The sequence below is a fragment of the Sinocyclocheilus rhinocerous genome, unplaced genomic scaffold (assembly GCF_001515625.1).
Source record: "Sinocyclocheilus rhinocerous isolate Xijiao unplaced genomic scaffold, SAMN03320098_v1.1 scaffold273, whole genome shotgun sequence".
Classification (NCBI taxonomy): Eukaryota; Metazoa; Chordata; class Actinopteri; order Cypriniformes; family Cyprinidae; genus Sinocyclocheilus; species Sinocyclocheilus rhinocerous.
Genome location: NW_015656360.1, coordinates 2,519,265 through 2,533,146, shown reverse-complemented (window position 1 = coordinate 2,533,146; position 13,882 = coordinate 2,519,265). Strand labels below are relative to the sequence as shown.

Below are 13,882 nucleotides of genomic sequence, written 5' to 3'. Positions count from 1 at the left end.
ATTTTTTTGGCCTGATTTTGTTTGAAATTGTCACACCAGTTTGTCCTTCGATTTCACTAGAAGTAATTTGGAGCCTATATGCCTCTTTTTTTAAATTTTTTGCACAGGTTATTCCATTATATACGGCTGACACCATGTTCCAGCCCACAGCGATTGAGATGGTGGAAGGACAGACCAGTCCACCACAGCTTCTGACAGAGGCCGACTTGATATCGCTAATGGAGAAACATGGCATTGGTACTGAAACATATCAGTCCAGTATTGTACCTTGAATATTTTACATCATTTATTAAAAAAAAAGAGTTAGTAATGTGACACTTAACTTGAGTTGTTGCTGCAGGTACTGATGCAACACATGCTGAACACATTGAGACCATAAAGAGTCGCATGTATGTGGGGTTGACGGCTGACCAGAGGTTCCTTCCTGGAGAACTTGGCATGGGTCTCGTTGAAGGTAATGCGATCAGCATATTAGTAGTATTGAAGTCAAAGAATGGTTTAAAGGGGTCATATGATGCTTTTTTAAAGATCATTATTTTGTGTATTTGGTGTAACAGAATATGTTGACATGCTTTAATGTTCAAAAAACACATTCTTTTTCAAATACTGTACATTATCGTTTTAGGGGGGCGTGGCAGAGTCTTAACTTTGATAAAGAATATCTCTTTGGTTTTGAGACTTTAGTCTTTGCAACTTCAGGGATCTTATCTATGCACAATCAGCTTGTAACACTCCAAAGAGAAAGGAAAACTTGAAATCGCATCATATGACCCCTTTAATACCTGTGATTTGTGTGAAATCGAGTGTAACATTGTTTCAGGGTATAACTCAATGGGGTATGAGATGTCTAAACCAGACCTGAGAGCGGAGCTGGAGGCGGACCTTAAACTTGTGTCAGAGGGCAGAAAGGACAAAGCTTCTGTCCTCAGTTATCACGTGGCAAAATACAAGGCTGTTTTTATTGAGTCTGTGAGGAAGGCAAAAAAGTGAGTCTGAATATAACATTAGTTCTTTTCAATTTGACTTATACTGCAAAGATCAACAAGATATACAGCTCTACTTTTGTTTGTTCCAGCTGTACTCGGAGTAGTTGCCGGTTACATTTTACTTACAAATTTGAATTGAGTGTTTTTGTCATATTTTCTGCAGATTGGATGAGGCTTTGTCAAATTATCTCGGCCCTGCTCAGGAGATTACCGAACAGGAGCAAGGAGAAATGGAGATACCATTACCAGTGCGAAAGTGTCCTCAGTGTAACCGTGACATGGTGCTGAAGAAGAAGAAAGACGGCACAGGGTGAGACAACACCATGTGTTAATCTAACTGAAATGGATTGTAGTTTATTCATTTATTTTGATCACCCTTTTTATGTGCAGGATGTTTCTTTCATGTATGGGATATCCAGCTTGTAAAGCAGCCGTGTGGTTTCCAGACACAGTTCTGGAGGTCAGCAGAGACGAAAGCGTCTGTCCAACTTGCCGTCCACATCCAGTGCATATGTAAGGATTGTGGTTCTTATGTTGCTTTGTAGTCATTTTAATATTCTGAGCCACTTACAGTTCAAAGGTTTGGAGTCAGTAACGTTTAAAAAAAAAAAAAAAAACTTTTATTCAGCAGAGATGCATTAAATTGATCAAAAGTGACAATAAAGACATTTACAATGTTACAAAAAATTTATTTTCAAATAAATGCCGTTCTTTTGAACTTTCTATGAATCAACTGAACTTTCTATTTAGAATCCTGAAAAAAATTTATCATTTTCCACGAAAATCTTAAGCAGTAAAAACTGTTAACATTAATAATAAGAAGAAATGTTCCTTGAGTATCAAATCATTATATTAGAATGATTTCTGAAAATCTTGCTGATTTTCAGAATTCCGCTTTGCCATCTCAGGAATAAATACAATTTTTAAATATATTAAAATAGAAAGCAGTTCTTTTAAATTGTAATAATATTTCACAATATATAACTGTTTTTACTGTATTTCAGATCAAATAAATACGACTTTGGTGTGAATAAGAGACTTACTGACCCCAAACATTTGAACAGTAGTGTATTTTTGGCAACATTTATACAATAAGGTTTTATATGTTAGCATTAGTTCATGCAGTAGCTAATATGAAATAAAATCAAATAAAATACTTTTACAGCATTTAATATTTATTTCTATCTATATTAATTGTGTAAGTTGTGTAAATTAACTTAAATTGTAAAATCATTTTTTCTGTACTATGAAGAGGTCTGCAACCTATGGCTTGCAGAGGGATAATAACTGGCACGCGAGCAATAGGGAAAACTGCATTCCAACATACATTTTGAGGTAATCATTCCTCGTAGTCACACAGCGGGTTAGGAGCTATAAATACTATAAAAGTGTGATAATTAACCTGCTATAGTCTACAGATGCATGTGGCTCTGGCAAACAATTCGTGCGACCGCTGCGCGTCCGTCCATTTAGCTTCAGTCACACTACGCGATTGGCTTATTGGTTTATTGGCTTAGTGTTTAACCAGAAAAATGTAAAATCGCAACTTCATGCCCAAAAGGTTGCCGACCCCGACCTAAATTAATAAATGCTAAAAATGTTGTTCATTTGTTAGTTCATGATTTCTACTGCATTAACTAATGTGAACAAATTTGCACAAAAAAAAATCATGGCCAATAATATAGGTAGTGTATTAACAAAATAAAGAGGGTAATTTTAAATACTGCTTTTGGTTTTATTCATATAATCTTTGACAGGCTGAAGTTTAAATTCAAGAGGGGAAGTTTGCCACCTATGATGCCCCTTGAATTTGTTGGATGCATCGGCGGATGTGATGAGACTCTCAGAGAGGTCTTAAACTTGAAATATATCCGAAGAGGAGAAGCAGAATCTGGCTCTCGGACACATACCAGCTCTGGATCAAATCAGCATCATGTACCTAGAACCACCTCAGCACCTCCATCCAGGGTGGAGAATGTTAGACCTCCAGCACCCAGAGCCAACGGCAGCCGCCCCCCAGCCAGTCTGCCACCTCCACGGGCAGCACAACCACCAGCTTCAGCCCAGGGCGGTGCCATTGTGTGTAACTGTGGTCAGGATGCCATTCTTCTCACTGTTCGCAAAGAGGGTCCCAATCAAGGCCGTCAGTTCTACAAGTGCAACACAGGAGACTGTAAGTTCTTCCTGTGGGCTGATCAGCCGGCTGAGCAGGCACCGCCCGGAGGGAGCAGAGGACCCCTGGGTCAGAATTCTCAACCTCCCAGGCCCTCAACTGGCTTTGGGAATGTACCTCAGCAGAGGCAAAACAACAGAGGAGAGGGAGGTGATGATGGTGAAACTATGTGTAACTGTAATGAGCCTGCAGTGACCAGGACCGTCATGAAAGATGGACCAAACAAGGGACGAATGTTCCACACCTGTGGGAAACCACGTGATCAGCAGTGTGGGTTCTTCCAGTGGGCGAACGAAAATGTGGCTCCAGGTATAATGCCTGTCTATGATGTTTTGCACTGACAATTTATTATACATGGGCAAAATATGATCAGAATATGTTGAAGAGGATCATTCATACATAGACTGCTGTTCAAATGTTTGGAGTCAGTAAGATTTTTAATTCAGCAAGGAATTAACTTTTATTCAGCAAGGAATTGATCAAAGACATTTATAATGTTACAAAAGATTTCTATTGCAAATAAATGGTGTTTTTTAAGCTTTCTATTCATCAGAAAATCCAGATAAAAATGTTTTATGGTTTCCTCTCATATATTAAGCCGTTTTCAGCATAAGATAATAATAAGAAATGTTTCTTGAGCATCAAATCTCAAGTATATTAAATCAAATCAGCATATTAGAATGATTTCTGAAGGATCATGTGACACTGAAGACTGGAGTAATGATGCTGAAAATACAGCTTTACCATCACAGGAATAAATTACATTTTAAAATATATTAAAATCAAGTGCGACACTTTTTTTTAGACATTTTGTCAGGCGCAGTCGTCATGTCGGTTTGTGCTGCAAAATCTAGTCCACATATTAATCAAGTATGTCCCAGTTGGCTTTGATTGTGTTCCATTGAGCTACATTTTGTGGAGGAAGAAAACAACAGTTAGGGATTGTTTTATATGAGTTCCAAGATATGTAAATATTTCATCTGGCAATAATTTCTTCAATATTGTCTTTTTTGCTAATAATTTCGATTTTCTGTCACTTTTTCAGCCACAGATTTCTCTGGAGGAAATGGTGCCAGACATCCTGGGAACAAAAAGGCCAGCACTACCTCAAACAAGCCTCCCACTGCCAAAAGGCCGAGAACCTGTGGAGTAAATATCGGAGCAGCTTTCCAGCAGTGGAGAGAAACTCAAGGAGCGAGAAGGGCTCGAATCGGACGCCTAGGTTGCGTTGTTTTTTCTTCTTGATAGGTGAGTAACGCTGATTTTGCTTCGCTTCACACAACTTATCCGTGTTGGCTTTTGTTTGAATATGCTTGTGTTTCATCTTCGCTTGTTTCCATGATCGTCGTTGCCATGGTTGTGTACATTCGTATGGGGCGGAGATTTCAAAATAAGGGCGAGGTCCTGTTGGGGTATGGGCGTGTTTGTTTTGGTGCTTTCAAATATCAACATCGTTTGGCAAAAATCGCTTAGTGCACCTTTAGTACTTTTATTCAGCAGGGATTCACTAAATTGATCAAAAGTGACAGTAAAGACATTCACAATGTTACAAAAAAGTTCTTTTTTAAATAAATGCTGTTCTTTTGAACTTTCTACTTATCAGAGAATCCTGATGTATCACTGTTTCCACAAAAATCGTATCTAATGATTTCTGAAAGTCTTGCTGATTTGAAATCTGCTTTGTCATCACAGAAATAAATTACATTTTAAAATATATTAAAATAGAAACCAGTTATTTTAAATAGTAATAATATTTCACGATATTACTGTTTTTACTGTATTTTATTTATTTTCAATAAAAAAACAGCCTTGATGTGCATAAGAGACTTCTTTCAAAACTTAAAAGAAATCATGCTGACCCCAAACTTTGAACAGTATTGTATTTTTGGTGACATTTTTACAATAAGGTTTTATATGTTAGCGTTAGTTTATGCAGTAGCTAATATGAAAAATAAAACATTGAATAATACTTTTACAGCATTTAATATTTATTTTAAATTGTAAAATATTTTTTTGGTACTATGAACGAACATGAATTATCAACATACATCAATATATTTGTAAATTAACATTAACCTAGATTAATAAATGTTAAAAAATGTTGTTCATTTGTTAGTTCATGATTTCTACTGTATTAACTAATGTGAACAAACTTGCACTAAAAAATCATGGACAATAAGGGTGAATTAGCAAAGTAAATATGGTCATTTTAAATAATGTTTTGGTTTTATTCATAAAATTCTTGACAGGCTGAAGCTTAAATTCAAGAGAGGAAGTTTGCCACCTACGATGCCCCTTGAATTTGTTGGATGCATTGGAGGATGTGATGAGACTCTCAGAGAGGTCTTAAACTTGAAATACATCCGAGGAGGAGTAGCAGATTCTGGCTCTCGGGCACATAACGGCTCTGGATCAAATCAGCATCATGTACCTAGAACCAACTCAGCACCTCCATCCAGGGTCACACCTCCAGCACCCAGAGCCAGTCTGCCACCTCCACGGGCAACACAACCACCAGCTTCAGCCCAGGGCGGTGCCATTGTGTGTAACTGTGGTCAGGATGCCATTCTTCTCACTGTTCGCAAAGAGGGTCCCAATCAAGGCCGTCAGTTCTACAAGTGTACCACAGGAGACTGTAAGTTCTTCCTGTGGGCTGATCAGCCAGCTGAGCAGGCAGCGCCCGGAGGGAGCAGTGGACCCCTGAGTCAGAATTCCCAACCTCCCAGGCCCTCAATTGGCTTTGGGAACGTACCTCAGCAGAGGCAAAACAACAGAGGATCTGGAGGTGATGATGGTGAAACTATGTGCAACTGTAATGAGCCTGCAGTGACCAGGGCCGTCATGAAAGATGGGCCAAACAAGGGGCGAATGTTCCACACCTGCGGGAAACCACGTGATCAGCAGTGTGGGTTCTTCCAGTGGGCGAACGAAAATGTGGCTCCAGGTATAATGCCTGTCTATGATGTTTTGCACTGACAATTTATTATACATGGGCAAAATATGATCAGAATATGTTGAAGAGGATCATTCATACATAGACTGCTGTTCAAATGTTTGGAGTCAGTAAGATTTTTAATTCAGCAAGGAATTAACTTTTATTCAGCAAGGAATTGATCAAAGACATTTATAATGTTACAAAAGATTTCTATTGCAAATAAATGGTGTTTTTTAAGCTTTCTATTCATCAGAAAATCCAGATAAAAATGTTTTATGGTTTCCTCTCATATATTAAGCCGTTTTCAGCATAAGATAATAATAAGAAATGTTTCTTGAGCATCAAATCTCAAGTATATTAAATCAAATCAGCATATTAGAATGATTTCTGAAGGATCATGTGACACTGAAGACTGGAGTAATGATGCTGAAAATACAGCTTTACCATCACAGGAATAAATTACATTTTAAAATATATTAAAATCAAGTGCGACACTTTTTTTTAGACATTTTGTCAGGCGCAGTCGTCATGTCGGTTTGTGCTGCAAAATCTAGTCCACATATTAATCAAGTATGTCCCAGTTGGCTTTGATTGTGTTCCATTGAGCTACATTTTGTGGAGGAAGAAAACAACAGTTAGGGATTGTTTTATATGAGTTCCAAGATATGTAAATATTTCATCTGGCAATAATTTCTTCAATATTGTCTTTTTTGCTAATAATTTCGATTTTCTGTCACTTTTTCAGCCACAGATTTCTCTGGAGGAAATGGTGCCAGACATCCTGGGAACAAAAAGGCCAGCACTACCTCAAACAAGCCTCCCACTGCCAAAAGGCCGAGAACCTGTGGAATATGTCATGAGCCGGGTCACACACGGGTCACCTGTCCACAGGGAACATGAAAATAAATGGTTCATGCGATTTTTGTCAAATGAAAAATATGTATGTAAATGAAATCAATCATATCAAATGTATAATTATTTTTTATATGTATAATAAATTGTATTGTGTAAAATAAAGTTATTTTAAGTAAAACATTACTTTATAAGTAATTAAAAGTAAATTGTGTAAATTGTTTACATATTGCAAGACCTACAGCAGTGTCACACAATCTAAAATGTAAAATGCTGAACTAAAAGATTTATCAGATAAAGTTAATAATGCATTTTAAATACCATAATTGGTCATTTTACATTATAGTGTCATTACAGTGAGTAGTGAGTAATACTAATGAACAATATGTATTTTATGCAAGTTTTTTTCCTATTGTTAGTCCTATAGTAATTATGTTGACATGCAGTACATTTACATCTAAGTATTATTACATATACTTTTATATATTGTTGACACTTGCTTTTTTTAAGTCTGCTAAATGCATATATATAATGTAAATGTTAAATGAACTCAGTAGCATAAAATGTTACTCCAGACCTCCAAAAAGAAGAAGAAAAATCCCACAAATTACCAATACTGTCCAGGTTGAACAACTGGGAATGTTGTAACGGCCCCTAGGATGAGGGGGGCCCATTATCCCAGTAGAGTCATCCAACCCATCCTATCTTTGTCCCAGGCCCTGTCAGTGTATCTAAGGCACTGCAAATGATTCAGCAATGAGTCAGTTCTGAGTCAACTGCAGCAGGGTGTAGCTTAGCACGTTTTAGCGGGTTTAAGTAGCAGTTTTAGCGAAACAGAAATAACTTTTTTTGTGAGTGGTTGGTAACGCTGAGTAGTTAGTGGGCTGTACCATGTGAGCGGAGGGCGTGGGAGTGTTTGATCCATCAGCAGCCGCTGCCAAAACAGAGATAGGCTGCGTCTGCGACTGAAGCCATATCCTGAATTAGACATGGCCGCGACCGGAGTTCTCCCCTTTATCAGGGGAGTAGACCTAAGTGGGAATGACTTTAAGGTAAGAGTTCTGCTTTAATACGTCTATTTGTACTGGGTTTTGTTAATAAATTATTAGTTCAAGCGAGGAAAGTGATGAAGGCTAGTTAGTGTGTCAAAACAGGTTGAGATGGTGAGCTAGCAGCGCTAACTGCTAGCTTAGAAGAACACTGGGCGTTAGCTTGCGACTTGTCAAAATTTGTCGCGGTCAGGTCAAGCTGTGTGACAGCAAGGAAATAACTAGAAGTTTGTTAGCGAGTCAGATGTGTTGGGTGTTACTTTGTAACGCGTCTGGCCTCGATAAATGAACTGCGCTGCTGACGCACTGGCTTTCAAAACATGTTGCTGCAGCTTTTAGACTAGAGAGTTTATCAGTATGCATATGAGAACGAAGATTTTTAAAGCATTGAATATGTTCTATACAGAGTTCTCTTACACGAGTTCCTTTAGCGGTATTACACAAGCTCTCAAGTGTGTTGGTTCACTTGAGTAAATTTGCACTGATGCTCTCTGAGTCTGTCTTATATAAAGCCACTTCAGGCAGATGTACTCATCTTGAGATGACTGTGTGAACAGCATGCAAGTTTTCTAGCTCAGGCTCATGTTGTTGCCATAGCAAACACACCCCATAATTTTCTGTCTTTAAATGACATCATTGTACCAGGTTTAGCTTGTTTTAGATCAAATTTAGGCTTCAGACTGAAGCAAGTAAGACTGTTTGGAAAATTACATCAGTGTAGCAGATCCATCAAAAACGGCCAAATCACTAACACCGAAGCTGACTCATGTGGCTCATGATGGTCTGATTTGAGACTGTAATACTTGTATCTCTTCTGTTGAACACAGGGGGGTTATTTTCCTGAGCATGTCAAGTCTATGACCAGCTTGCGATGGCTGAAGCTGAACAGAACGGGGCTTTGCTATCTTCCAGAGGAACTGTCCTCCCTGCAGAAACTGGTGATTGTCGATTTCACAGCTGAGTCACAATTTCATATTTCGCAATTAGACTGTCAACTTACTAATGCTCAATCTTGGGTCTTTTTTGCTCTTTTGTGTGAAATCAGGAACATTTGTCCGTGAGTCACAACAGCCTGACGACGCTGCATGGAGAATTGTCAAGTCTTCCCAACCTGAGGGTAATGTGAAATATTTCGTAATACTGTGAAATATATCACATGTTCCTCTCACATGTACATTTTACATAAGGATATTTAAATATTAACGTAACTGTTTACATCCACTACCGTTCAAAAGTTTGGGGTCAGAAGTTTTGTTGTTGTTGTTTTTTGAAAGAAGTGAACAAAAACTTTTGCCAATAAGGACATTTATAATATTTCAAAATATTTCTAGTAATGTTTTGTTTAATGTTTAATAATATTATATTTCAAATAAATGCTGCTCTTTTGGACTTTCTATTCATCAAAGAATCATGAAAAAGTTTCCATATTTTTCCTGAGTAACCGATGAGTGCTGCCATGAAGGATTCTAACTTGGAAACCCATGTTAAAACGGGGTAAAAAGATCGACTGAATTAATTAAAATGAAACTTTTTCAATGCAACGCATGAAAATCGCAGCTTCTGTCGAATCGCGATCTCGATTCCATTTCGATTTATCGTGCAGCCCTACAACTAAATATAAAAATGTGCGCAAGGTTAAGCTGTACTGTCGTTGGCTGCCACAGTAACAATCTGTCCGTGTCTGGCGCTGTATGCCTTGCGTTCTATGTCAAACGCTGACAAGAGGAAACGAGCATGGCTTGAAGCACCTACAAGTTAAAATACTGTGTGTGAAATTATAAAATAATATGTGCTCTTATCACTTTGTGGACAAAATCCCTCGAACTTCGCCCGATCGGGAGCTGTATGTAGGATATGTGCGCTCGTGTTTTCAATGCAGCTAACCTCGTGTCGCTTCATGTCATCTGCCCACTCATCAAACTATGACAAGTGGATTACTGCAAAAAGACAGTCATTGCTACACTGTAAAGTAATGAAGCTATGGTGCCATGTGCTTTTTAAAAACATTTTCTTAGGTTTAACGTTATATTATCAGCTCGGAAAATACGTTAATTGACTAGAAACGCCAGAGACAGGAAATGTAAAGCATTGCTACTGATAATAATAAAAAAATTTCTTGAGCTCCAAATCAACATATTGGTATGATTTCTGAAGGATTATTTGACACTGAAGACTGGAATAATGGAGCAATTCAACTTTGCAATCACACGAATAAATTACAAATTAAAAATATTTTATTTTATAAAATGTTTTATATATTGTAAAATATTTTTGATCAAATAAATGCAGCTTCGGTGAGCATAAGACGTCTTTCAAAAATGTTAAAAAATCTTACTGACCCCAAATATTTGAACTGCATTTTGAATCAACACCGCATTATTTTCCACAGTTTTACTATATATATTTTCAGTGCTCAGACCAGCATTTAATCTGCCCTTGTTGTTTTGCTGTAGGCAGTTGTGGCCAGAGCTAACAACTTGAAGAACTCTGGTGTTCCTGATGATATTTTTCAGCTGGATGATCTTTCTGTGCTGGTATGTAGAGAATTACTTTGTGTTTATTTCTCTCTTAGGTGGATGAAGTATATATCTCAGTTAAGTGCATGATTTAATTTGATGTAAACAGGTCTGTGTCTTGATTAGTGAAACTATGTAAATTTGTCATAGATTGTGTGCTGTATTATGGTAAAAGATATGTGTGTTTAGATGTGTTGTTTCCTCTTCTGTTCAGGATCTGAGCTACAACCAACTAACAGAAATCCCTCGGGACTTGGAGAACTCCAGGAACATGTTAGTCTTAAACCTCAGTCACAATAGGTTAGTCTTTCTATTTTGTACTCATGTTCTTGGAATTGAGGAATGATGATTACTCATGAGAAAACACTTTTATTCAATTTTTCTTTTCTTTTTTTTTTACATTTTGTGATCCGTTACAATGGTATTTTGGAAGAGATCTTGGGGATGGTTTGGGGGCCTACTCAAAGGATGCATTTTTGTGCCCAGTAATAGCTAGACTAAGTGCTACTGAAGGAATGGAAAAAAACGGGTATCTTGAGACTGAGAAAAGTTGAACTATTTTTAACTTCACACATCATCTTAGAAATGCTATGCACATGGTGCAAGATGCTGAAAAAAGACCCAATGCAGCATCCATCTATATCAGTGGTTCTCAACCTGTCTACCTCCAAGGCCCCCACATTTTGTCCACAACTGTATTTGAAGGCCCCATGACATTTCCAAGTGTTTGTGATTTACTGGATAAGTATGAATAATGATTTTTAAAAAATATTTTTACCCACAAGTTCTACCTGATAAAAACATGACAAAAAGTCAAAAAGTGGAATATTTACGTGACTTCTCCACATCGTTTTTTTTTTTTTTTTTTGGTAATTTTGAGGTCATAATGGTTTTAACCATGGATTTCTGTGAACGTGTAATCTGATACTCATTTCTGATGTTTGCTCTTTCTCACAGCATTGATAACATACCAAATCAGCTGTTCATTAACCTCACTGATCTGCTGTACCTGGACCTAAGTGACAATAATTTGGACAGTCTTCCTCCTCAGATGAGACGCTTGGTCCATTTGCAGACCCTCATACTTAATAATAATCCACTAATGCATGCACAGCTGAGGTAAGACAGATGGTTTTTACAATTTGATTTATTTCTGTAAATCACAGATTTTGTTTGTACACTGCCAAATAGGAGGAAGGCTACATTCATTTCAGATGACATCATTGTGTTATCAGCATTGACTCTGATAAACTCTGTGTCGCTTGTGTGCCTTTGTCGTAACAGGCAGTTACCTGCTATGGTGGCCCTTCAAACCCTCCATTTAAGGAACACTCAGCGTACTCAGAATAATATGCCCACGAGTCTGGAGGGCCTCACCAATCTAGCAGGTAGAGATCCAGGGGTGTTACTTTGCTCTCTGTAAAACAATCATCAGTATCTGTAATTGCTGTTGCTCCATGTATAATGAATCTTTTGTGTTTCTGTGTAGACGTGGACCTGTCCTGCAATGATCTGTCTCGGGTACCAGAATGCTTGTATTCACTGGCTAATCTCAAACGGCTAAATCTGAGCAGCAATCAGATTTCTGAACTGTCGCTGTGCATAGATCAGTGGACTAAACTTGAGACGCTCAACCTTTCTAGGAATCAACTCACATCCCTGCCTGTAAGTCCCTCGTTGCCATATAAAGTAAAACAGAGGAACTTAGCACTTATCAGATGTAGTTGGGCCTTGAAAGTGCTTTTGCGCATGTGCAGGAGAAAATGCTTCATCACATTAATAGTATTGTCATTTAGCTTACATTGATATATTTGATGACTTGTTGCTAATCTTGTCTCTTTTTTTCCCCCCGTTTAATGTGATATGCAGTCTGCCATTTGCAAGCTGTCTAAGCTGAAGAAGCTGTATGTGAACTCAAACAAAATTGATTTTGATGGGCTTCCGTCTGGTGTAGGAAAATTGTCCAACCTGGTTGAGTTCATGGCTGCAAATAATAATTTGGAACTTGTTCCTGAGGGACTTTGCAGGTGAGAACTGACAGTTTATTGGTAGTTAGACATAATTTATTAAACAAATGTATATGATATTGATATTGATATTAATAATATGTGGCTTTTTGACTTGCTCAGGTGTGGAAAATTGAAAAAGCTGGTTTTGAACAAGAACCGCCTTGTGACATTACCAGAGGCCATTCATTTCCTCACTGACCTGGAGGTATGAACTCTTTATTAAAAATGAAAAAAAAAAATTTCTTATTATTATTACCTACACTACCGTTTGGGGCCAGTAAGATTATTTTCCTTTTATAATATTACAAAAGATTCCTATTTCAAACAAATGCTGTTCTTTTGAACCTTCTATACATCAGAGAATCCTGAACGATCACAGTTTTCACAAAAATATTAAGCAGTTTTCGACATTGATAATTAATAAGAAATATTTCTTGAGCACCAAATCAGCATATTAGAATGATTTCATAGAACTTAGAAAACAGTTCTTTTAATTTGTAGTAATATTTCACAATATTACTGTTTTTACTGTGTTTGTGATTAAATAAATGGAGCCTTGCTGAGCATAAGAGACTTCTTTAAAAACATTTTAGAAAATCTTACCAGCCCCAAACTTTTAAATGTTAACATATGTTTTTTATGGACTTATAAGAGTAAAGCCACAAACACTCATATGTTAAAACTGTTAAAGGGGTCATATGATGCGATTTCAAGTTTTCCTTTCTCTTTGGAGTGTTACAAGCTGTTCGTGAATAGATAAGATCCCTAAAGTTGCAAAGACTAAAGTCTCAAACCCAAAGAGATATTCTTTATCAAAGTTAAGACTCGTCCACGCCCTCCTAAAACGCCTCGTTTAAACACGCCCCCACATGTCTACGTCACGATGTGGGAAGATTTGCATAATGCCGCCCAAATGTTCACTCAAAGAAAGAAGGCGTAACTTTGATCACAATACTCGATTTGATCAATACTCGCTGTAGTATTGTTCCCGCCGCCATGTCGTGGAGACGCTGTGTGTTTCGTTGTGAAAGCGAAACTACTTTGTTTGGCCTTCCAAAAGAGGACAACTAGAAATCAGTGGTTAAGTTGTATTTACAACACCGTTCCAGAACAGTTCAACCCAAATATTCAGATGTGTGCAGCGCATTTTATGGAGGACTGTTTCCTGGGAGAGTAGCCTACAATGCCGGTGTTGGTGAATTCAGTTCCCCTGTTTCCCCTTCAGCGCGCATGCTGATCCTATACAGTCTATGATGCTGACAAATAATGCTGACTCACAGCCTGTAAGTACGTTTTTATATTTAAAGAATTTGCCACTGACGATTCAAACGCGAGTTTTGAGCAGTGTAGAGTAGCGCTTGT

General features: G+C 37.7%; 2 protein-coding genes across 2 annotated transcripts in view; both read left to right on the top strand.

The window, feature by feature from the left end:
• LOC107720051 (DNA topoisomerase 3-alpha-like) overlaps positions 1-7,051 on the top strand; it is an 11,046-nt gene extending 3,995 nt beyond the window's left edge. Inside the window, exons 13-19 of the mRNA XM_016527641.1 lie at positions 108-237; positions 341-454; positions 821-986; positions 1,150-1,296; positions 1,377-1,499; positions 2,744-3,468; positions 6,840-7,051. Coding sequence (XP_016383127.1) covers positions 108-237; positions 341-454; positions 821-986; positions 1,150-1,296; positions 1,377-1,499; positions 2,744-3,468; positions 6,840-6,994 — 1,560 coding nt within the window. The 3' untranslated portion in view covers positions 6,995-7,051. The remainder of the gene's footprint in view (positions 1-107; positions 238-340; positions 455-820; positions 987-1,149; positions 1,297-1,376; positions 1,500-2,743; positions 3,469-6,839) is intronic.
• A 677-nt stretch (positions 7,052-7,728) lies between these two features.
• LOC107720050 (FLII actin remodeling protein) overlaps positions 7,729-13,882 on the top strand; it is a 13,192-nt gene continuing 7,038 nt past the window's right edge. Inside the window, exons 1-10 of the mRNA XM_016527640.1 lie at positions 7,729-7,998; positions 8,823-8,933; positions 9,041-9,112; positions 10,449-10,529; positions 10,726-10,811; positions 11,469-11,630; positions 11,796-11,899; positions 12,001-12,176; positions 12,381-12,538; positions 12,641-12,725. Of these exons, the coding sequence (XP_016383126.1) occupies positions 7,936-7,998; positions 8,823-8,933; positions 9,041-9,112; positions 10,449-10,529; positions 10,726-10,811; positions 11,469-11,630; positions 11,796-11,899; positions 12,001-12,176; positions 12,381-12,538; positions 12,641-12,725 (1,098 nt within the window). The 5' untranslated portion in view covers positions 7,729-7,935. The remainder of the gene's footprint in view (positions 7,999-8,822; positions 8,934-9,040; positions 9,113-10,448; positions 10,530-10,725; positions 10,812-11,468; positions 11,631-11,795; positions 11,900-12,000; positions 12,177-12,380; positions 12,539-12,640; positions 12,726-13,882) is intronic.